The following is a 24492-nucleotide window of genomic DNA, read 5'->3' as shown; positions in this document are numbered from 1 at the left end:
TATCCTTGAATTTCTCCAGTAAGCTTCACTGTATAAGAATGCATCTTAAAAAAAAAAAAAAAAAGCAAAAACAAAAAACCCCACTGGATTCCGTTTACTAATACTTTAAGCAGTTTCATATTTGTTCATAAGTGAAACTGGCCAATAATTCAATTTTGTGCCATTCTCGTCCAGTCTGGGGAGCAAGGTCTGCTCGCCTTGCAATGAGTCGAGCAGCTGCCCAGCCTCCGTACCTTGTCTGGGGGACCACGTTAAGGTCGGGCTTGCTGCCCCTCCTCGTGGGGTTCTCCATGCCCTCAGCATCGATGTCGGGGTCGGCCAGTGAATGTCAGAGAGCCTCACAGGTGCCACTTCAGCGGGAGCCACCGCCTGGTTCTGCCACAAGACCCACGGAGACTCATGAGGAGCTGCTCCGACAGCCTGGCTCCTGGAGTGGAAAGGCTTAGGACAAACACACAGCCAGACTGCGGTGGGCATAGAATGTAAGTCAGAAAGACATTTTTGCTTTTCTAAAGTCACTCGGATTTGGGAGTTATTTGTTATTGCAACATGACTTAACCCGAGCTGACTGACATCCTCACCTATGAACTAGTTTGGGCATGGTGCCTTTTTTGGGGTAAATACGTAACTTCCCAGGCACTTGTGCCTGTGTTGACTTAGCTCACCAAAGTCCCTTTTCTTCTCAGGCCGACTCTGATGGCTGACACCTTCCTAGAAGCCGTCCGGGGGACGGGCAAACGCACGTGCACAGCTGCCCGCCGGGCCCCTCGCAGGCCGACCGCCTCTCTGAGCGCGGCGCTGGCCTTCGTCCTTGCCCACGCTCGGTGTCTCCTCCTCCTTTCCTTGACCCTACTTACCAAAGACTTGTCTTTCGGTTTTATTAATCACCTATATATCGTTTGTTTTGTTTTCTATTTTGCTAGTTTCTGCTTTATCCTTATCATCTCCTTAATTTGCATTTATTTTGTTCTGTTTTTTTCCCCCTATCTCCTCGTGTTGAAAGCTTATTTCCTATATTTTCCAACTTTTCTTCTTTTTTATAATATATACATTTAATGCCACAAATTTTTCCCTGGAAACACGTCACTCACATCCCACTGGCGTTATTATGTAGCACCACAATTACTGAACAGTTCCAAACTGTTTTATAATTTCCATTTGCGTTTTCTCCTTGACCCATGGATTGTTTGGAAGCACAGTTTTAACCTTTTAAACGTATGGGTTATTTTTTGTTGTCTTTTTGTAGTTGATTAATTTCCTCGTCCTGCTGTCAGTGGCTGTGATCTGTACGCTGTAAATACTTTTTAAACGTGTAGCTTCTGTATTTCTGACATGGGATATTGTCAGTTTTGGGAACGCTCTGATGCCCCTTCGGGAAATAAGCATATTCTCTAGCGGGTGTAAAGTTCTACGCGTACATGTCGGTTAGACTTAGCTTTTCCACCTCATCACTCAAGCACCCTGAAACCTCGCCGGCGCTCGCCGGCCTGACGCTCGGTCCCTGCGAGCCCGGCGCCCGGCCGCCGTGACCCGGCGCCGTTTCCGGGGCAGCCGCCTCCTCGCGCTCCCTTTCTCCGCTGAGTTATTTTGTCTGACGTCAGTATTATCATACCAGTTTCCTTTTTTCTTAGTATCTGCCCATTGTATCTTGTTTCGTTTAATTATTTTTAACCTTCCTGTGTGGCTTTGTTTGAAAAATGAGCTTCCAGCAGTCTCAGGGGAGGGCCTGCCTCCCGTGACGCCGCTTGCTTCCCACCGGCCCCGTGAGCATCTTCGGGCCCGTCCCGGGCGCCTTCTCTACCTCGCCCCTCCCGGCGACTCTACCCACTTCCAGGGCCGAGTAGAGCAACGGCCATGCCCCCGATGCGGCTGCCGTGCACACGGCTCCTCAGCACGGGCCGGGCGCTGCGCCGCGGGCTTCGCCTGTACTCGCGCGTGTAATTCTCACGATAGCTCTGCGTGACGGACCCCAGGACCCCATTTTGCAGATGCAAGGACTGAGGCACAGCTCGTAGCAGAGTCGGCATTTAAACCTGGACGGTTTGGCCTGAGAGTCCATGCTCTCACTTATTACACGTTCTATTGCCTCTCGAATCTCCGTCTCCAGCCATCTTCCGGTTTCCCACTCACCTCATAGGTTTGAGACTCACCTTTGCTGCATGATCTCTTATTCAAGCTTACCAAGACATTAAATCCCATCGATAGACTGATAACTCCCAAACGCATGCTTCCAGGCCCGACCACGTTTCTGCACCCTATACGCATTTATGCGACTGTCTACACAACATCTCCACTTAGAAAGTGCACAAGCACCTCGAAAGCCTCAGTCCAAGCACAACGCTCGTTCCCGCCCATTAGCCGTTTCTCCTGACCCCCGCCCCGCTCCTTCCCACCCCCACAAATGCCACCATCACCCCCCTGGGTGCCTGGTGAGCAGGGGGTTGGTCTGGGCCCACGGACGCACAGGCGCGCTCCCCGGGTTCCCGGCCCCCGGCCTGCGCCCCTGGCCGCTCCTCCCGCTTTTCCTGGGGCTCCCTGGACGCACATCAGGGTCCAGCTCGGCTCAGCTTGTGGGCGCCGCGTGGCCGGGCCTGCCGCACGCCGACTCGGCTCCCACCTCCTGCCACGGCCGGGGTCGCACTCCGCCCGTCCACTGTGGTCGCCCCGGGGCAAGAATGGCCTTCCCGCTGCTCCTCTCCCAGGTGACAGGCCACCTCGCATGCGACTGCTTGCCGAGTCTCGAGTGTCGCAGGCCTCCCCCTCACCTTCTCTGAACCATGAAGCCTCCCTGACAGTGACATATTGGCCTGAAAAAACCCAACTAATGCTGGCTTTAGACACTTACGGAGATCGGTCACCCAAAATAAATGGTTTTGCAAAAGGCAAACAAACTAAGCCAGATTTAGTGCGTATCACTGGGAGAATGACCTCAAGGGTTTAGTGAGCAGGACGGTAAATGGTGACATAACGAAGACCACAAACGTACGAGAGTTTTAAAACCCGTCTGACCAAATGTCCACGGCCGTTTGCAGATGCGATGACGTTTCCAGGGACAGCGTCACACGGGTTCCTGAGGCGTTGATCTCAGCCCCTCGGACAGGAGGCGAGAGACGCTGGGTCACTGTGCGTCAGAAGCTCACAGGCCTGGAGTGGCCAGGGCGACCCCGGAGGCCCGGGGCTGAGCGCGACCACGCGGCCTGGAGCGGCCAGGGCGACCCCGGAGGCCCGGGGCTGAGCGCGACCACGCGGCATGCAGGCACCGCGGGGCTCTGCGTCTACGGCGGGAGGTGCTGGCCCAGTGGCACACAGAGAGACAGGCCATGGGGCAGGACCCGGAGCCAGGGCGGCCCTGTGGGCACAGGACACCCGATGCGGGTGCTGCCTCGGTCCAGCGGGAAAGGTCACCATTTTAGCAAACAGAGCTGGGTCGACCTGGCATCACGTGGGAAGAGATGAATCCTGTTCTCTAACTCACAGTTCACACAAATGAGGCCCAGGGACCGGAGGGCGGTAATGGCCTTGGGAAGGCCCGCTTGAAAAGAACAGGAAACAGGCATCGCCAGAAAGGAAGAACCCCTGGGCAAGGACACCAAGCACGTGCACAGGTGAGCTGCAGAGGGTCTCACCTGCTATGTAAATCCAGCGCAAGCATCATTTCCAGAGTACAGTTTTTTACATTTCTACAAATCAACAAGGAAAGGCAGATGATCTAATAGAAAAACGAGCAAAAGTCTCGCATAGGCACTTCACAAAAGAAGATATTCGAACGGCCAAAACCACGGAAAGGGGCTCAGCTGGCCAGTCCTCGGGGAACGGCACGCGGAACGGCGCCCCCGCACTCCCACCCGTCCGCCGGCTCAGACGCGCAGACCACACGCAGCGCGCAGGCTGCCGGGCGCCCAGGGCCGGCGCGCACCGCTGCTGGGTGCCGGGCGGTGAACCGGCAGCATTCGCTGGAGCCCGCGGCGCAGCCCGTCACGCGGCCCGTCACGCGGCCCGTCACGCGGCCCGTCACGCGGCCCGACGCAGACGCCCCGGCCTGCCCGGGCACGCGACTCACGACCGACCCGAACGTCCAGACGGCAGGGCGGACGAGCGCACGGCGGGCGGCGCGTTTGACGCCAGGGCGGCCGCGGCCGCGCGCACGCGCCGGGTCCCGGGGGCGGAGCCGACGCCCACGCGCCTGTCGCACGCACCCGCTTCTTCCCACGTGCAAAACAGGCCGCGCTTACGGACGGCGGCGGCGGCCGGCGCGGGACACAGGGGCTTCGGGGCTCCGCTGGCGGAGGCGCTCGCTTGGCGAGAGCCCCTCAAGCCGCTCGCCGCCGGCGCGTGTGCGGTTCGGGGATGTGAGTCGCTCTCGAATAAAAAGTTTTCATTGCCTGAAGACAGGTGTGACAAAAATACACCTCAAGTGTTTGAGTAGAGTGGTAGCGTGACAAGTGGGGACAGAAGGCACCTTTCTAGTGTCATTTAATGTAAAATGGAACCGTGTATGATGAAATAAATCAAGTATTCTAATCAGACATCTGTCATCTACACTCCGTTCTAGATTTATTTACATTTCATACAGTCGAGCTGGCCCAGACCGAGGGCTGTCATCGGAAACCAGCGGGGACTGTCCTGAGCGGGACCGTCCCATGCTGGCGCGGATGTGCCCGTGTGTGTTCTGAGCTCGCTATCCGCCAGGCGGGGCGGGGAGGCGCGTGACTGAGCTGTCGCGTGTCCCCGGCACGCAGACCTGTGGGGCAGGAAAGACGAGGGGCCCGTCAGCGGGAGGATGCAGACACCCACTGCGCGCAGCGGGATTCCCGTGGGGGGGGCACAGGCCCGGCTCCCTGCCCCTCTCGGGCCACCAGCAGGACACAGGCGGGGAGCCAGGCCACACCCTATGTGGGCCGGCACTGTCCTCCCCAAATTCCAGCCTCTTTCCCACAGGGAGCCCCTACAGACAGCACGGCTGGCGGGAGCCAGGGGACTGGGGTGCAGCTGCGCCAGCCACGCAAGGGGCCGGCGGGGCGGGGCGGACAGTCCGTTATGCCGGGCGTCACGTCAGGACGGCCGACGGGGCAGCTGCGGGGACCGCCACGCGGAAGCGTCCCCGCGCCACGGGCCGGGACAAGCGAGCTCACAGACTGGCTTTCCGCGGAGGGAGTGGGCCGCACGCCGGCGCGCCTGCGCCACAGCCGCAGACCCCAGCCCGGCCTCTGCCAACGCCGCGCCCCGGTCTGTGCCCGGGGCCCGCGGGGGCCGCACGCGGACACCTCTGAGCAGACGCAGCGGCAACAGCGACGCGGCCCGCGGCCCGCGGCGTGGGGCACCTGGGAGGGTGGCCGCCCCGGCAGAACGGAAATCCAGGGGTTACTGCAGGCGACTGCTCCCGACAGGCACCCGGGGCCACGGCGACAGCCCTTACAGTTTTTCATTCTGCAGTCCCAGGACTCTTTCCCCCAAGAATCAAAATGATGGATTCCCGTGCAGGGGGAAGGATGCACACCTGCTCCCAGGTAGGGCCTCTGCGGGAGAATAAGGAATGGTCACAGGAGGGGGACCAAGGGGACCTCCACTGTGATTTTAATGCTTTAGAAAAAATATGCCCAAATGTTAACACGCGTTACTTCTGGGAGGTAGGTATGTGGTCACTGGCCTCAAGACATCTGAACTGCTGTTTGCCTGAAAAAAATTCCACAATATAAATAATTACTAATAAAAACTGTCTCCAAATATCTTGTAGAACTGGAAAGAAATAAGTATGTTGGAAGGCATCTTGGCAGAAATCAAGTCTCCACGGTTCCAAAAACGAAAATCTACAGTCTGACTAGTGTTTACAAATACTTAGTAGCTCGTACCCTATAAATATACTGTGTTATTCTGAGTATAATTTTTAAGTTCAAAAGCAAACTATAAAGAATGTGATACATTAAACCAAAATGAAGAGTTCTGGTTAAAACAACCCCTCTGCGCAGCAAATTACACAGTAACATTCCATCTCCACTATTTAGCAAACATTGCTGAAGAATGTGCAATTAGGCTGCGCTGTTTTTCTGATGAGGAACATATGAATTCACCAAAATCTGCACAAATACCCACGGCGCTATTCTGAAACCTTTACATCCCTTTTCCTCTCTCATAGTTTTACAGAAGACAAATTCCTTCGGCCGCAGTACTGAAGTATAGGAGCGCACACCACGAACCGCCGGGCGGGCGTGGCAGCGGCGTGCCCCTCGGCGCCCGGTCACCGTGCAAGCTGCTGTCCTACACGGTGCTCCTGGCAGATGGGCACTGGGCACAGATGCCATCAGGCCCGGAACAGCGGTGAAGTCACGGACGGAGAACAAGGTGCCCTCAGAGGCCGGCCTGTGAGCCGTCAGCTGTGAGCAGAACCCTCCCCTTCCCTTCCCGGCCGGTGTCCCCACCGCGTGGCATGAGCCCAGGGAAGCTGGGCGGGCTGCACAGGAGTCAGGCGGTGCCAGCGAGTGACTGGAGCACAGGGAGTGGTTCTGTGCGTGGCATCTGCCCGGCTGGAAAAGGGCGTCACTCCCAGAAACCATGGGAATGTAAGGCCTAGAGGGGACCCAGGTCGGGGCTGGGGGTTGGATTTAGTGGGGAGGAGGGAGAGACCCCAAGACTGGGCGTGGGAAATGGGGACCTCCCACATATCTGAGTGACGCCGTTCCCACCACCATTCCCTGGATGTCTGGCCGGGCGTGAGGAGCGGATGGACGCTGGGGAGATGTGGGCCAGTGGCAGTGCCCAGGGAGCTATGCTCGGCCCTGGGGACAGAGCGGCTGGACCGAGACTGCTGTCCCCTGATGCCCGGAGGAGCAGGTGCGGGGATGGCCTGAGAGCTCCAGCCCGGGACACCTTCCTTTCCCCCTTCACTTCCCGCTGAAGCCTGCACAGGACAGCGCCCAGGGGAGCGTGGGCATGCGGGCGAGGCTCGCAGGCCCTCCTTCCCGCCCCACCGCCGGTGCGGGGAGCAGGGGACGGAACACCGGCTGTACGCCCAACGGAAACAGCCGAAACGTGGGCACGGTCTCGTGCCGTAGCTTCAGAAACGACAAAGAAATAAGGACAGGAAAAAGCCAAGGGGAGACTTTTTCGAAAAAGGGTTTGACAAGTTCTACGTGTGACCCATCTCCAGGTTCCCGGAGGTCGTCCTGGGGAAGGACGGCAGGTTAACAAAATCTTGGACATTCTCATTAAGGCAGCGTTGTATATTGCTTGAATATGATTCCAAACCCATTTGTTTATGACAAAGACAAAAATAAGTTGTTCTTATCAGAACAGTTGTTTTGACATAAGAATGAAGTAAATCCCGCCAGGACGTCATCTCTCATCTTGTCATTCGCAAGCACCTAGCAGCTCAGCGCGGGCCCTGCTGGGGGCTCATCGATAAGAACGTGGGGAGAGGCAGCTGGGACAAGGAGCCGTTGACTCTGTCAACTCTGGGAGTCTGCGCACACCGAAAGCTCTGGTCTGGGCCGGGCACAGCCGGCTGCCCCAAACGGCTCCCTGGAGATGCTGCGACGTCTGTCCCTTCCATGGCCAGGTGACTCCCTGGTCGGCAGAAGTGCTAACCCGTGCGCCCCGGAAGGATAACCCTCGGAGCAGCCGGGCCCGGCCACCACGCCAGTGCCTGCGGTCCCTAGCCATGGGCTCTTGCAGCAAGGGACAGAACCAGCCTCTGAGTACAACTTTGCCACGTCTGCCTGACACAAAACACAACCGGTGGAACGATGGGCAAGCTGGGGAAAGTCAAGGGCAGACTCCTGTGGGTAGAGCTCCCGCCGGCACCGAGGACCTCAGCTCAGGCAAGGGCGTGGGCCCAGCGCCGCGGTCTCTCTGGACTTGAGGATGTCAGCGCGGGAAAGCGCGGTGATAGGGCCGTGGGGACCGCTGGCTCATGCAGGAATTAACGGGTGGATGCGTAAAGGGACAGGTGGGCAGGTGAATACATGAAAAGATGAGTGGATGGACGGACGGACGAAGGGACAGACGGATGGGTGGGCGGATGGATGGATGAAAGGAGGCATGTAACGTGCAAAGGGCAAACGTGAAGTTGGTCTGGAAGGAAATGCAGCTTAAAGAACTTTAAAATTCTTCATGTTCTCTGAGAGAAACAGAAGAATGCAGAGTTGACTAACCAAGTTGAGGGCAAAATTAAGACTATTACAAAACCAATAAAAAATAGGAAAGAGAATGTCTGAAAATTAAATTATATAGAAAAAAGCCGTTTACAATCAAACTGCCTTGTGAGTATAACGGGAACCTGCTGCCCTTCTCAGAGAAGCAGAAATGGAGGCCTCGGACCCGCCGTGGGCCCCTGGAAGCCTCCCTGGTAAACCGAAGGAGCCTGCGGCAGGAGCCGTGGGACGGGGAGGGAGGCTGTGTCAGGGGCGTGAGGAGCAGCTGTCCAGGCTCCGCACAGAGCTGAGCCACACTCTGGAGACGTGGGCACAGGTGATGGAGCCGCGGGAGCGGCCGGAGTGCGGCCGAGGCCCACAGTGGGGACGCTGCCGGACACCAGGCAGGCGCCGCTGCGTCCGGTGTGGCTCTGGCCTGCGGCCCGCCCGCTGGGCGGCTCCCTGTGGAAACACCCGAGTGACGGTCCCCATTTCTGGGCTGTTGGATCTGGGCTGATTTTTTAAAAACATTTTCTGTTTTACTTAACAAAGGATCATTTTCCTCAGATTTGAAATGTGTAAAATATAGGGGCCATTAAAGGCTCGGTGCCGGGGGGGGGGATGGTCCGCTTTGGAGCCAGGCACGTCCACGCCGCGCCGCGCCACCTCCGCTCCCCGCCGGGCGGCCCGCCTCCTGGGACCCGCGCCGCGCCCCACAGTGCTGGCTCGGACGGTCGTGCGCCGTGTCGTCGGGGTCTGGCTCCTGCTGCTGAGCACAGACCCCAGGCCCACGCCGTGGCCGTGTGTGGGGTCGGCACCCTCACATGCGTGTACTGGGGTCACTCCTGCAGCCCCCGCTGATGGACACGCGGACCTGCCCACCGGGGGGACACCGGGCGGAAGGCAAACAGTGTGTGACAGGCACAGTAGGTGCTCTTTGGGGGACTGTGGCCTCCAAGGTCCTCCTCACCAGCCTCTTCCAGCCACTGGCCTCACTCGGAAAGTGCCGGGGGCTGAAGGTCTGAGCTGCTTAGCGGGGCCCATGCAGTCAGAAGGCCCTCTGCAGAGTGTCTGCAAACCACAAGCGATAAAGGATTCACAGCCAAGATAAACTAGGAACTCATCCAAGTCGGTAACAAAAAAACAAATAACCAGATTAAAAATGGGCAGAGGACCCGACTGGACATGTCCCCAAAGACGTACAGACGGCTGACAGGTACACGGAAAGATGCTCCACGTCACCCCTCAGGGAAGTGCGAATCAGGACCACAAGGAAATGTCACAACCCTATCGGGGTGTCTGTCCTCAAAGAGACAAGAGGCAAGTGCTGGCGAGGACGTGGAATGAAGGGGACCCCGTGCGCTGTGGTGGGAATGGAAATCGATGCAGCCACTGTTGGGATTGGAGGTTCCTCGAAAAATTAAAAACAAAGCAAACATGTGACCCAGCAGTCCCACTTCCGGGTGTTTGTCCAAAGGAACTGAAATCAGGACCCCGAGAGACGCCGCATCGCTGCCGACGGCCGGGACACGGAAAGACCCAAGTGTCCACTGACAGTCGAGCGGGGAAAGAAGTCACAGCGCATACACACGACGGAACGCAACTTCGTCTTGAAAAAGAAACAACCCTGCCTCTGAGACGCCACGGGCAAACCTGGAGGAAGCCAGGTACGGAGCGCCCAACACTGCAGGGCCTCGCCCCTGCAAGCGACCCGAAATGGCCAAATTCCTAGAGGCGGAGAGCAGAATGGCCCTTCCAGGAGCTGGGGAGGGGCCGGGGGGTGCTGGTAGAGGCACAAAGTTTCAGTTGTCAGACACGGACACGCCGGGGCCTGGGGTGCAGCCTGGTGAGCGCGGCTAATGACGGGGTGCTGCACACCTGAACTCTGCTGAGGGAAGACCCAACCGCGTTCTCACCACGAAGACAAAGGTCGCCATGGGAGGCGACAGGGGCGTCAGTCAGCTTGAGCATGGTGGTTGCTGCACGATGCACACTTAGCTCAAACCATCCTTTGCCCACCGCAAATACATATAACTTTTAGTTGTCAATTATGCCTCAATAAAGATGGAAACTTGAAACGAAATGAAATGAAATGAAATGAAATGAAATAGTATTTGAAAGGACCAACCCCCTGTGCAGGAAGTGGTTCCTGCTGCCACAGGGAGCCGGGTTGTGCCCCGAGGCCAGGTCCTGCGCACGGCCGAGGACACACAGCCTCAGCTGCTACACCTCCCTTTCTGACGGTGTCTTTACAAGGCCCGACTTTACCGATATAATCTCAGTGATTTCAGAATAATCGGCTTCGATGACATACTTAAGGTATTCCACTTTTGTCACAATTATTAAGTGGCCCTAACCCACGAGCACGACCTCTCAGTGCGACCCGCCGCTGAGCTGGGTCCGCCGGGGACAGCCAGGGCGCCGAGGCCGGAGGCCGAGGGCAGATGAGCCCAGGGCAGCGCTGCGGGCCCTGCCGCGGGCTCCTGAGCTGCGGTGACAGCGAAAGCCCCCCGGGCTGCCCGCCCGGCCACTTCCTGACCTGCGCCTTCCTGCCGCCCCGCCGCGGGGCTCCAGCTGCACTCGCTGACAAAGGGCAGACCAAGAAAAGCAGAGTGGACAGTAGATGTAACATCCAAGGCCATCTCCATGCAGAAAACAAGTGAGAATTAAAAGACATACGTCTTTTTCTCATGTGATTTCTGATTTCAAAAAAGTCTAAGCTTCTATGTTAAAACGATAATCAAGAATATTAGAAATTACTGCTTGTTCGTCTATGGCATGGAGTTTGCAAGCGACCTCAGATTGGCCGGTCTTAGGTAGGGAGAGGTGGCGAGTGGCAGCTGGCGGGAGACGGCTTGCCTGGGGACCCCGGCTGCCACCAGGAGGAGGCCGAGTCACGCTCAGGTCCTCAGGCCCAGAGCAGAAGCTGTACCAGAGGCCGGCCCAGCCCCCACGACTGGACTGGGCAGTTCTGCTTCTGCATTTGATTGAATGAGATTCTCCTGAGCTGTTTGTTTTCTGAGAGGGTTTTGCTGAAAAGGGCTTTGGAAGCCGGCAGCCCCCGTCCTGGCCGCGGTCCTCCCGCTGGCCTGCGGCTGACGCCTGCGCATGTGGCAACTGCCTCCATCATTCGTTCAGCAGCACTTCCTGTGCCGTCTGCCACGCAGGGCGCTGGGCGCGACCCTGAAGCTGCCCCCCGGAGGTCACTTCCGAGTGGGTGGGGAGAAGCGTACAAACCCAAAGGCACAGACGAATAACTAAAATGACGGGCCGCTTCAGCCGTGTCGGGAGGAAACGGGGCCGGGGCCGACCCTGGGAATGAGGGCGGGTGGCCAGCCCGGGCTTCTCCGAGGGGCCGCCTCAGGCCGGGGACAGCATGCTGCCGGGGGGACAGTGCCGACTGAGGCCACCGAGGGCCCCCTGTGCCTGAGGGCCCATGGGAGTCCAGGGCAGGAGGACGTGGCCGGGGCGGCACGAGGAAGCTGAGGCGCCCAGCGGGTGGAGAGGGGCGAACGGTCAGGCGGAGGGACAGGGCCGACGCCACGGCTCGCGGGGGCCGGGCTGCCGCAGGCCGGGGCTGAGCAAGGCCAGGGACAGTCACGGCCGCAGGGACTGGGGGACCGTGGGACCGGCAGGCGTGGAGGCCGAGAGAGAGTGTGGACAAGGTAGTCGGCGTGTCCGTGAAGCCACCACGGCGGAGGTGTCGCGCGGATGTGTCACAGACTCTCCCACGGTCACAGCCCGACACATGCCTGCAAACGTGGGCGTCTGCGCAGACGCTCTCCGACACCCCGCGTCGTTCCCAAGCTGCACCCAGGAACGGCAGAACGCATTTAACCTTTCGAGGCCGCGTGAGCTGGCGGGAGGGGGATGCTGGCAGCGCGCTCAGTCCGGAGCGAGAAAGAAGAAAGCAGAAGCCCCGACGGGAGAACGAGGCGCCCCGGCAGGGCGGGGCCGCACCCGCCCTCCCCGCCCCCCGCAGCCCCGCGCACTTGCTCGCCGGGCACTCCGCGGACACGTGTCTGAGTAACTTCCCACAGGCACCTCGCCACATTAAGCCTCTCTACAGGGCTGGAACGTCCTTCCTTTTCTTGAGGCAGAACCTGCCTCCCTGGCCCTCAGCCCAGGGCCTGGCTGGGCCCCCACAGGGACCCGCAGCGACCCCTCCCGTCACGGTGGCCTCTGCCTACGCGGAGCAGTCGCGAAGAGACCCTCTCCTCGCGAGAAAGTGGAAACCACACCTTAAGGTGACGGAGACTGCAGGAACGGCGCTGTGAACCTGCTCCAGCGAGACCACGGCACCGTGCCGCGCACACGCCTGCCGGGAGCATGGCGTGTGGGACGTGGGACGGGCCCGGCAGGAAGATGAGTCCCGGCGAGCTCGCCGGCAAGGCCGATGGGGCGCAGAGCAGCTGCGAGTGAGGGGTTCACGCGTCACCAGAGCAACGCTGTGGGGCTGGCCGCCCAGGCATGTGAGCAGGTGGCTTTCCAAGTGGGGTCCTGGGTCACTGCGTGGATCCGGGCGTGCTTTCCCCCCAGAAGCCGCTGCCGGGGGCCTGATCTCCTACTGCCCTCAGACATTAAGAGTCTCTGTGGGAACACGCCGGGGCCCACCCAGACCCTCCCAACAGGCTCCTGTCTGCTGCAGGAGAGGGCAGGGGTCTCCTCGCCCCGTCCCCCCTCCCCCGAGCGTCCCAAGGAAGTGGGCTGGCAGGAATCGGAGGGTCTGGGGGAGATGGGCGGGAAGCCCAAGCACACACACGCGCCTGGGTAGCCAGGGCCCCTCCGCGGCCCTGTGGTCATCCGCCCTCACGGTGCGGCCCGGCCTCTGCCCCGCCGTCCACGTGGCCCCGGGCCGCCTGCCCTCCTGCCTCGACGTCTTTCCCGGTAAAGACAGTGGATGTGGTATTTCACCTCCTAGAACTAATGTGCAGATTAAGTGAAACTTTGTCTTCTTGCTTATAATCAGAAAAGAAACTGAAGAAGGAAAAATAAAAAAAATCATAAGCTGTCTGGTGCAGTTCCTGAAATTCAAGGCATCCTGGTGAAATAGTGGCTTCTTCCCATCCCCCTCTGCCACAGAGGGGCTCCAGGGACAAGAGCTGAGCCCAGTGGCACCGGGGCCTGAGGTGGAGACGAGGAGGTGGGACCAGGGAGCCGGAAAGCCCCGCGGGGAGGGGAACCACCGCTGGTCCGACCCCACTTCCCCTGAAAGGGCGTCGGGGCTGAGTCAGACTTCCCACACCTGGGAAGTGCAGCTTTTAAAAAATTATGAAGTGGATCCTGTAAGAAAACTCCCCAAGGCCTTCGCACCTATTACTGACAGAAGAAAACTTCAGAGACAAAGCTTGATATTTATGATTATGACATAGTAAGCAAACTTCTCCAATTGACATGAACTTCTTGCAGAAATGAGTCTTTCACCAGAAAAGAGAAATCAGAGAGCATCGTAGAAAGGGCCGGCACGACTGTAATCTGCTAAAACCACTCAGTTCGCCCTGGGTTGGGTGACACAGGTCCTGTTTCTTTTTAAGGACGTTATTCCCATCCCCAGCTTAAGAGGGATCGAATGGCATGGTGATCACTGTACACAAAACAGGTAACATAAGTCCTTTTATGAAGAAAATAAATCCCCGAACACAAGCCTGGGGACCGCTCCAGCCCCAGTCAGGTGCGGGCCCGTGTGTGACGCGATGTGCCCTCTCTCACGCCCGGCCGGCTGAGCACTGAGAGAACGACACCCCGTTGCCCTTTATCTTGCCGTCGAGAGGGTGGCCTCGAGCCACACGCTCGCCCCAGCTCTGACAGCCCTGGCTGTCGCCTGCACTTCAGACCCTCAGCCAGCATATCAGTGAAGACAAAGTGCTGGTACCTTTTGATACATGTTAAGATTCAATTCTCAAAATATAGAATAGATTGATTAAAATCATGTAAAAAAAACCCCAACCTACAAGCATAAAAATTTTTAGTATTACAAGAAACAAGAAACATTTGGAAGAAACTCTCAATCATCTTGAAGAGTTTTAAAAAATCATTGATCTAAAATGATAAGTATTACATCAGAGAAATCTTTTGTGAAATGACATCTCTGGCCATTTTCTTTCTGGGTCATTCCCATAAATGAACTTATCTGAAGACGGATGAGGTTTTGATTCCTCTCTGCCTGATCCTCAATCGCCTACGACAGCCACCCCGAGAAAGGGGAGCCTGGCGGCCGAGGGCCGCCCGGACCCCCAGGACGGCTCGCATGCGGCCGGAGCTGTGCGCCTGTCCCCCTGTGGCTCGGAAGCCGGCGTGCTGGCAGGCATGGCAGGCCGTAACCTGTCGAGCAGGGCATGTGGCAGGATGTGCAGCGCCCCAGCGCCCAGCCAGCTGCAGCTGCTGGGTTCGCCATGTGTCTGCAGTCAAAAGCTTCCGAAACACAGGCCGCGGCCACCTCCCAAGGGGACGGTGAGGCCATGCTCCCCACATCGGCCCTGGCCAAGCTCCCAAGGGGACAAGAAATGGCAGAGAGAACACCTTTTTTGAGGGAGTCAACAGCAAATACACTTTCACAGTTTGAAATCTTAATTAAAAATAATAAAAATATACATCAGAAATTGGGACTTACCACCGTCAGATACAGTTGCAGACTGAAAGAAAAGAGAGAGAGACATGAGTTAATTAAGCCTCATGACAAAAGTCAGGAAACAGTACATCCACCCGAGGAACGAATCTGGGAGGTTCTTCGGGAGGCTCGGGCTCTCCACGCAGGTATCCCAGGAAAACCAGACACCTCGGTGAGTCAAGAGCTACGCTCCCACTTCCTGAGCGAACTCCACCCCAGCCAGTGAACCAGGCCACACCGGGACGAGGCGGAAGTCATTGTCATTTTCATTGGAAGAGAACAAATCTCAGCACGTCTGACATCACAGTCTTGGTAACAGCCCGAGTGAGGGCAAGTCTGCACACTTCGGTCCCGCCAGCCAAGGACTGCCGTGTGGAGGGCACGCACCACGCCCAGGAGGCAGGCAGCCGGCTGGCAGCCCGTCCAGTGCTGTGCAAGTCGGCCGTGCCCTGGGCATGGCACATCACACTCGGCGTGCACAGCCTGGGCACCAGGCTCCTAGGATCACCTCCACTGCACAGGGTAGACCCCAGACCCGGAGAGGTGGAACAGGTCCCTGGGGATGGTAGTGCGGGGGGCAGCCCACCTGTGCTCTGGACCACCGGGCCCAGCCAAGTGGGGCAGGAGTGGCCGCAGCAGGCACGTTGAGGGACCTTTCCAAGGAGGGTATCCGGGGGAGGCGGAGGGACTGGAGGAGGGGAGGGTGGCTGGCTCAGAGGCATCAGGGACAAGAACAAACACGTCGAACAAGACGTGATTCAGGCCAGTTCTGGAAGGAGAAGCTGTCAGGGGAGGTCCTAGGATGACAGACATCCTAAAGAACCGGAGCCACAAGGAGCTCTGGGGTGGGGGCAGCTGAGACAGTCCATTGGGGATGTGCCTGCAGGCCCCTGGCAGGCCCCACAGCTCTGCGGCCACGAGGAGGAGACGAGTCTGGGGACTCTGGGCATGCGGCAGGAGCCAGGGCTGAGGAAGGAGAGGGTCTTGGAGGCACACACGCCAGGAGCCATCGCGGAGCCAGGGCGGGAGGACTCAGGAGCTTGGCGAGGAGTGGGTTCCAGGGGCCTGTGACGCTGGCGCTGGGGTTGGGGACCGGGTGTAGGGGTGCAGAAACCTCCCAGCTCCGAAATCGGAGAACACCCACGCCCTCCCCAGGGGCCGTCCTTGCCGGAGCCCTGGGAGCTGGCCTGGAAGTGGACCCGCGGCCTCTCTGCAGGGAGGTGAGGCTGGGGCGCAGGACGTGGGGAAGGCCCGCCGCCAGCACCGCGGCAGGGGTTACGGAGAAGAGCGCCCGCACAAGCTGGCTCACCAAACGCTTGGCCCTCCTCGGTGTGGGGCCACGCGCGATGCCGCTGCCCAGGCCCCAGGCCGCCCCATCCAGCCGAGCTCATGTGTAAGACCCCGCAGGCCAAAACCCAAGCAGGCGAGGCCCACAGGGGCCCCGGGTTAACCGTAACCACGCGCACCATGCGGCACCGGGCCCGCGCATGCGCAGTCTGAGCTGCCTGCCCCCGCCCGCCCCCGCCCCTGCCTGCATGGAAGACGCGGACCCTCTTCCATTCTGAGCGCCCTGGTCTCAGCCCCTCACCTGGTGGGACTCACACCTGCAACACCAGTGACCCACCCTCTCCCAGAAAGGGACCGAGCATGGACGGTGACAGGAAGCGCTTCCCAGCAGGTCGGCCGAGGGGCTGTCACGATTCGAACCATCATGAGTCTCGGTTCAGAAATGCTTTGAAAGGGTCTTGGCACCTTATCAATACATTTCCAATAGTACAAACACACACTGTTGCGTGTCCAGTTTTCAAACGCTCATGTTGCCACACGTCGAAGGAGCGGCCCCGCAAGCCGGTCCCTGGCTGCCCGCCCTCGGCCCGAGCGGCTGCTCCTAGCGCAGAAGCGGGCGGCCCCCCGCCCCAGGGCGGGCGCAGGCACCACGGACAGCGGCCCCTCTCCCACCCGTGATAAACCACCTGTAGTCACGTGATGTGTTAAGTAGCATCAAACGCAAACCATTCCGAGATGATGAGGAGGAAATCTGCAAGGCCAGGCACGAACCGAGAAATATTCCCAATAATAACATCCGAAAAATAAATCATAAAATGTAAACTTCATAAATATGAAGAACAGGTTCATTTCGTGTTACAATCATCATTAAAACTAAATTCTCAGGCTTTAGCAGATGGAGCAAAGTGCACTAAAAAATCTCTAACGCGTCCCCAACATGAAGCAAGGAGAGAGGGGTGTCACTGAAACCAGAAAGAGACGGAAGAAAGTGGCGTCTGCAGTGACCCCACAGACGGGGGCGGGGCCAGGTGGGGGCAGCAAGCAGGGCCGGCTCCTCGCCCGCTGAGGGGTCTGGGGGGTCTGGGGGGGCCTTCGGTGCAGAGCGAGCAGATCCAGAGAAAGCGACACGAACGTGCTTTTCAAAAGTATACTTCAATTTTTAAGACAGTTTAAGATCTATAGAAAAGTTGTGAAGCAGCACAGTAACAAGCACGGCTTTTAATATAGTCCTGATCGCAAGGAGTGGGGGGTCCCTGAGGGAGGAGAGAAGGGACGGGAACAGGGAGCAGTGAGCAAAACAGCGCCGGCGCCGGCACCGCGCGGGGATGTCCGCGTCCTGGGCAGAAGGCGGCCCGGCGGAGGCCCGCGGCTTCCGCAAAACGAGCCCACGCTAGTATGAGCTCCCGAGTCAAAATCCCCCGCGAGCCCGGAAAACCGCGGCGAGGAGCCGCCAGACACTGAGGCCTAAGCCAGCCTCGAGTAACCCTGAAGTTGTTAAGAAGTAAAAGCTGCCATAACGAAAAGAGGAAGTAAGGCGGCAGACTTGAAAAATAACCCCACAGAATGTCCGACAGGGAAAACCACAGAGTTGACATTAACCCTCCACAGGGAGGTTGACAGCAGAGATGAGAAGGCTGCAGAGCGCCCCTGGGAGCTGGAAGACAGACCTGAAAAGAACCGCGCTGATGGGCGCGGAGGCCCCGGAGGGGCAGGGCGGCGCAGGACTCCCCTGGGAGCGCACCTTGGTGACTGACCCACCCGCAAGAGCTCCCCACCCACGCTGTCCCTTCAGGAACTCCCCGGCTTGCCCACCAGAAGAGGTGTCCGGGGTTCCATGTGTCTCAGGGGCCAGCATTTTGGAGGAGGGACTCAATTCTCCAAGCCACAGCCTCGAATGCATTTCCCTCCCTGTCCCCATCTGAGTCGCTGTGCGACCCCCAAACTCCAAGGAACGTTGGGGCATCTGAGGAGCTGCAGGCTGGTGGCCTCTGTGTGCTGATGGTCCTCCTGGAGGCGCCAGTAAGGGCTCAGAGGCCTCGGATAGCCCTGCCCACCCTCCCTGCAGCCACAGAACCAGCTCGGCCTGGTCCTATCCTGGTTCTAACAAGGCCCGGAACCAACGTTCAAACCCAGGACACGCGGTGCACAGCACCGCCTGCGAACCTTTACCGCTCCACCTTGAAGCCCCGCCCCGAGTCCCCGGACCCGGATTAGGGGGCCAGCTCTGAGCCCCGCCCCCGTCTCCTTGCCAGTCCACGCGCAAACAAGCCTTTTCTCCTCTCAAAGCCGAGGCACAGCGTCGGCCTCCGGGCGCGGGAAGTGAGCTGGGCCGCACCCCCGTGGCGAAGGCGCTGCGTTCTGCCGTTCCCCCGGGCTGCCACTAACGCCGGTCAGCGAGGACACAGCTGGACGCCGCGCAGCCCCCCGCCCCTGGTGCCCACCTTCTCCATTCACGACTGGTTATCCTGGCAACAGGCCGCATGCCAACCAGACGTCCTCCGAACCGAAGGCTCAGAAGTCACTTCTAACAGCACCCACACGTAAAGCCACTGTCCTCCCCGTTTACACACATCTGAGAACAGGTGATGGCTGTCCCCGGCCAGGTCACTTAACTTGCAAACAAACAATGTAGAATCACCATAAAACTAATTCTTCCATTTGCTGGCCAATATTTACTGTTTATCCGCACACATGGTGGAGCGTGCCATTACCGTAAGCGATGTCCAGCTGCCTGCACAGGAAGGGACGGGGGCACAGAAACTAAGGAGAGTGGGGTGGGGCTCCCACAGCCCGTAGCAGGCAGTGCCCACGGGACTGGTGCTGGCGCTGGCAGGGGACAAGAGGGCACGGTGCTCGGTGTGGGGGGATGAGGAGGTGCAGGCAGGCAACCCACCAACAGCAGGGAGTGTGGAAAAGGCAGGCAGCCCCCAAATGATTTCTATTTGCCTTGGGATTGATAACTTATCCGATTCTGACCCAATTACCCTTTTTAAGCCCGGTTTGCCTTTCTTTTAAGTGCATCCTGGCTGACAGGCAAAAGAAATCCAATACAGGGAAGGTTCAGAAACCCCCAGAGATAATTCCAGAAGAATACCCCACAGAGGGCAAGCAGGATGAACTTCGGCTCAGTGTGACTCAAAGCCAGGCATTCTCGAAGCCCTGGGTCTGCGCACAAGCTAGAGCACCACGAACATCTTTGTGAGCTAAGACTCAGCATTCCTCACACTTATTCTGACACCCAGTACAATTTGTATTAATAACTTGTTTTCATTTTCTGCACTTCTTGGGTTCTTCCCAGATTCTCAAACCCACATGTTCTACTTACAGGAAAAGCAGCCACAAAAACGAGCTGCCAGGGAAAAAAGGTCCCAGTCAGTTAGCATTTTTCTCTGCTCACAGTTTAAACATATACCATGAGTAGGTGGCTCTGAAAAGGTCTATGATACCCTCCCAGGCTGGAATTCACACTAACGTAAATATATTTGTTTCAAAAGAGCTTACAGAGTGTCTTCGTGATATGATTTAGTTCAGACTGTCCAGTTCTGGGGTGGGCCTCGGACACCAGACGGTCCGGTGGACAATGACTTGCGTTTATTCCCGGCAGGAATCTGGACCACACATGTGCCATGGATATTTTATCTTGAACTAATGTTTAGAAAGTTATAGATGATTTATATGAAGAGGGCTATATATCAAGGTGGAGTCTGTTAGTGACATTAGATAAAAGTAATTATTAGAATACATCATTTCCAAATTACTTTGGTATATAGTAATTAATATACAGCAATATAAATGTTCAATTTTGAGCCACTGACAAAATTTCCTACCTTGGACATAAAATATATGAAACAACCACATATGACTCCTATATAAGGAACAAAAGGCCTGCAAGTTGCACAAATGTAGCCAATGTTTTGAATACAGAGAAAAATATAAATAATCCAATGATGAAAAACCTTACTTTAACAATCTAATTTGCATCTAATATAGATTTACTTGACTTTTTAAAAACCTGACCACTTAAGTTTTAAGACGACTCCTCACTGGTCCCCGTGCATTAGACGGCAGGCCCCTGTGGGGCAGGGGAGCCCCAGGAGGCGGGGCCGTAGGACGTCAGACCCGAGGGCACAGCGGGGCATGGACAGGGCGCTTTCGGGGCCCAGCCTGCTGGCGCGAGTCCGACACTGGGCTCAGCCCCGCCCACGCCTGCCCCCCACGAGCCCAGGGGTCTTTCCAGCCAGCCCCGACCCTCGGAGGAACTGTCGAACCCACTCGATGGGCCGGAGGTGGTATCTGCTAAAGAGTGGAACAAGATGGGGTAGGAGGGCGTGAGAGAGAAACGCCACTCTCGCTCCAGGGTCTACGCCGTCCCTAAGCCTGGCTGCGGAGCTCCGCGCGCGTGAGCACGCGGGCCACGTGTGTGCGAGGTCCTGGTGCGGTTCCCACCGTGGGCTGAGAGCCGGTGCCGGAAGGGCCCAGCCCCTCCCATCGCCTCGGCCTGCAGCGCCGCCGCCCCCACACCCAGCTCGCGCCTGTGGCCTCACCTGGTGAGCCCGCCCAGCCGCGGCTTCACCTATACCTTCTCGGCTTCCTTTGCCAGGCTCCTGAGACAGGCCCAGCACCACCCTGACGATTGTCCTCAAGGGACGCTCCTGGGTTCCTCGGGGCTGAGACAGAGGAGTGCCCTCCCACAGACCTGGCAGGGGCTGCGCAGGAAAGGCTGTGTGTGCTCCACGGCCCGTCCCCACACGAGGATTCCAGTGTTCTCTCCACCTCCAGCTTTCTCCATGCCGCACACGAGGGCGCAGGCGCCCACGCACACACATGCAGACACATGTGCACACACGTACACACATGCACACACATGTACACATGTGCACACAAACACACACACATACACATGTGCGCACACACACGTGCATGCACACACTACCTCTTTCCAGCTGGTTCGACCAAAAAGGACTGGGCAGAAGGCTCGGGAGGCGGTGGCGAGGCCCATATTTTGAAGTTCACACCATGATGTTCACAATAAAGAATTTCTGTGACCCGAGGGACGGTGAAGACGAGACGAAGGCACGGTGGTGTGTTCGGTGCCACGCAGTGACGAACAGGTCGGCCAGACCCAGACGAGGGATGTGGCCCAGGCGGGCACTGCCACCAGGGCACCGCGCCCTGCAGTCCGTGGAGCCCGAGCGGGAGGCGGACGGGGAGCCGCGTGGCGTGAGCCAGCGCGAGCCGGGCCCGGCGCGCAGCAGCACACCGCGCGTCTCTCCGGAGTGCGTGGCGTACGTGCGCGCGTCCCAGGGGGCACTTCGATCTTCAGTAAAATCAGAAGAAATCGAACCCGGCCAACCCACAGAGGCAGCATTTCCTTAGACTGCGGCGGCTAATGTTGCCGTCATGCCCTGGGTGACGGCTGAGAGAAGCCATCCCGACACTTTAGAAGTCGGAAGCAGCAGCCCGACGGGCCGCACAGGGCTCTGCACGGACGCCGGGGTCCAACGTGGACATCTGGCTCTGCGCGGGAATCCCGTAACCCGGCCGCCCGCTGCGCAAACCGAGTGCCCAGCTCAGGGGCGGGGAGTGCAGAGGGGTCCGGGGCGACGCCTAGGACTCAGCATCCCAACAGGACAGCGCTGAATGCCTGCAGGTCAAGTCAGCACGGACACTGGCCTTCAGGAAGTGGCGCCGCGTCTGGTTCCCGGGGCTCCCCTGGGTGCACAGCTCCCCCCCCCCCCCCCCCGCACGTGCTGGAGAGCAGAATCCCAGGACCGAGGGCGGGCTGCGCCCTCCCGCCATGCGGGGCGGGGCTCCCCGGAGTCCTGTGGGAGCGCTGGCCCACGTCGGGGAGCAGCCGGGCCACACGAGTCGGCTCGTCTGGGCTGGAAGAGCGTCAAACGTCACCGGCCGTGGCACTGGCGCCTCTAGCACGTCAGCCCACAGCAGGGCGCGCCCGGCACGCGGCTCCCGGCCCACGGGTCCCGCGTCCGCACACGCGCCCCGCGCCCCACACCCCTCGAGGCGGTCCCCCCAGAACCCTGGTCAGCCTGGGACCCAGTCTGGGCTGAGACTGCAGAGGGGGCCACCTCCTGCCCCGCCGCTCAGCCCTGCCGGCCCGTGAGAAGGGCAGGGCTGAGAGCGCTGGTCAGCGATGCGGGGGGAGGCGGGCCGGGCCGCTGGAGCCAGGGCTGCGCTGGGTGTCACAGCCGGCCTGGCCCGCCCCCGCCCCCGCCCCCCGGGCCCTCTCCCTCCTGGCGCTCTCCCTTCCCCTGCGCGGACACGGAGCCCTGCCCTTCGCCCGGGTCTGTCTTGCTGCAGCCGCCCCAGGGCCTCCCTGTGGGGGCTGGTGCATGTCCGCTGCACCCCCGGAGCCACTCCGGGGGTCCCGGCCGCTGCCCCCACGGCCCAGGCCACTGTGGTCCCACTGCCACTCCATGCTGCCTGTAAAAGAATATTCGACTTTTTTCTTTATGGTGCCAGCCTATTTTCTCTTCAGATCTGGCACAGAGCCCCAGTGCACCAAGAGGTGCAAACCTGTGGTCTCTGGAAGGTCCCCTCCCTCAGACTCCGGCAGCCCCCAGGCCCCTGACCAGTCATGGCAAAGCCGTGCCAGCTGACATGCTTCCCAGCGAGACGTGACACAGGGGAACCCGTATTTTACGACCGGGAAGGAAGGACAGACTGCAGCGGTGACAGCCCCCACGCAGCCCGGCCGGCGGAGCAGGGCGCCGAAGGAGGCCGCCATCGCGGCGCGGCCGGTGCCACGTGACAGCAGAGCAGGGCGGCGGGAGGGGCTCGGGGACGGAGCGCCAGGCCAGCAGTGCCCTGGGCAGCGGGGCTCGCTGCGGTGGGACTTGCTCCTGCAGCTCCGAGGGTGGCGGGGACAGCGTGTCCGGCACTGCGCGCTTCCGCCCAGCGCCCCGCTCAGGGAGCCCGCAGCCCAGGCCCCGCGGGCCCGCAACCCGGCAGCCACAGCGAGCGCCGCCTTGGCCTTAGCCCTGCCCCGGGGGATGGCCCGGCGCGGCACAGCACCCGGTCCCGAGCCTGGCTCCGCCGGACACGCTGGGGGCTCCGGGTGCCAGCCCGAGGTCCGGACTGGGGGCGGGGCAGGGCGCTCGGGAACGCTGTCCCCCACGGCGGCTCGCATTTCTCGTGGGCCGCGGGCTCCCGTGTCTCCTCCCTGGGCATCTCGGCAGCACCCGGGCCTGCGACAGCCCATCATGACGTGGTTTAAGTGCGATGGACCGCCGTGTTACGGCAAACAACATGTGCGTTTCCAAACTCCGCTGAGGCCGCATCTCGCTTTTAAAAAGACGGGGCAGCTGTGAGCTGTCCGCTTGGTTGCAAGAGCCTCCCACTCTCTGGGGCTGACCCTGTCGGCTCTCCTTTGTGCTTCTTAAAGATTTGGGGGAAAGGCTCCTTCAAAGGCTTGCGAATCCTCCACCTCATGAGGAGAGCAGCTGACAGGGAACGTGGAGCCTCCACAACGCTCCGGCAAAGCACAGCTCGTGTTGAGCACTCACGCACTCTGGATGGGGCCAGCGTTCTCGTGACACCCCCATTTTGAAGATGAACAATTCGGGGCTCAGATGGAGCAGCAATTTACTTATAATCACAGAGCTGGTGCGGCTGGGAGCCGGCCAGAGCCCTGCTGCCCCTGCTGCATGCGATGGGTCACCGCCGCAGGGCTGGCCCGCCCCATGACTCACGGGGGGAAGCACCGTGGCTGCCCTCCCCCCCACCGGCCCCTGGGGCCAGCAGAGCTGTGGTACGTCACCCCCACCTTCCACCACGACACGCCACACGAGAGCAGAGAGCAGCTCGGTTTCTCCTGCTGAAGTACAACCATAAACCAGACGGTATTGACATTCACAGAAACAACTGATTTGCCAGTTTGAGCATTTGCAAAAATTTCGAAAGGAATTCAAGTTATTTATATAGACAAGTACAAAGGCAAATTTTTTGTGACCTTTTTTTCACTCAGAATAAAACATTTTCTAAAACTTGCCTTAATAAACTACTGAAATGAAAACGCAGCCTACGTAGGCACAGAAATAACTAAGTGGCTAATCGATCCATTAAGGCCGTAATCTGCCCAAACTCACGTCCCACCCAGGTGTGCGGTGGGTCGGCAGGACGGCGTCCCTGCCCACACAGCTTGGCCACACGCCCGGGACCCTCAGGCTGCTCCTCTCCCCAGCACGTTGCCTGTCAGTTCAGGGGCTTCCAAAAGGCACCTCAGTGTTCACAGAGCACAGTGAAAGCTGCACCTCGTTTGTCAGCGGGCGCCTTGACCTGTCCGGCGCCTTGACCCGTCCGGCACCTTGACCCGTCCGGCACCTTGACCCGTCCGGCAGACCTATTTCTGTCTTCTATTTAAAAGGAAAAATGCCATTCATTTCCCTATACCCAACCTCCAAACCTGCCACATCTGAACGAGTCTGCCTCCTCGGTTCTCTACAGAAGGTTCCG

The 24492-nt window shown here is 59.1% G+C and overlaps 1 protein-coding gene across 9 annotated transcripts in view; it reads right to left on the bottom strand.

Moving 5' to 3' along the window:
* RGS12 (regulator of G protein signaling 12) overlaps positions 1-24492 on the bottom strand; it is a 93211-nt gene that overhangs the window by 29167 nt on the left and 39552 nt on the right. For 8 of the 9 annotated variants that reach the window (XM_036227440.1, XM_036227441.1, XM_036227442.1 and 5 more), the window contains one exon: positions 14737-14758. In XM_036227440.1, the coding sequence (XP_036083333.1) occupies positions 14737-14758 (22 nt within the window). Of the gene's footprint in view, positions 1-233; positions 376-14736; positions 14759-24492 lie in introns of all 9 variants that reach the window. The other variant, XM_036227444.1, reaches the window with a different exon arrangement.

The sequence above is a fragment of the Rousettus aegyptiacus genome, unplaced genomic scaffold (assembly GCF_014176215.1).
Source record: "Rousettus aegyptiacus isolate mRouAeg1 unplaced genomic scaffold, mRouAeg1.p scaffold_m13_p_10, whole genome shotgun sequence".
In the NCBI taxonomy this organism is placed as follows: domain Eukaryota; kingdom Metazoa; phylum Chordata; class Mammalia; order Chiroptera; family Pteropodidae; genus Rousettus; species Rousettus aegyptiacus.
This window is presented reverse-complemented; position numbering and strand designations above follow the sequence as displayed.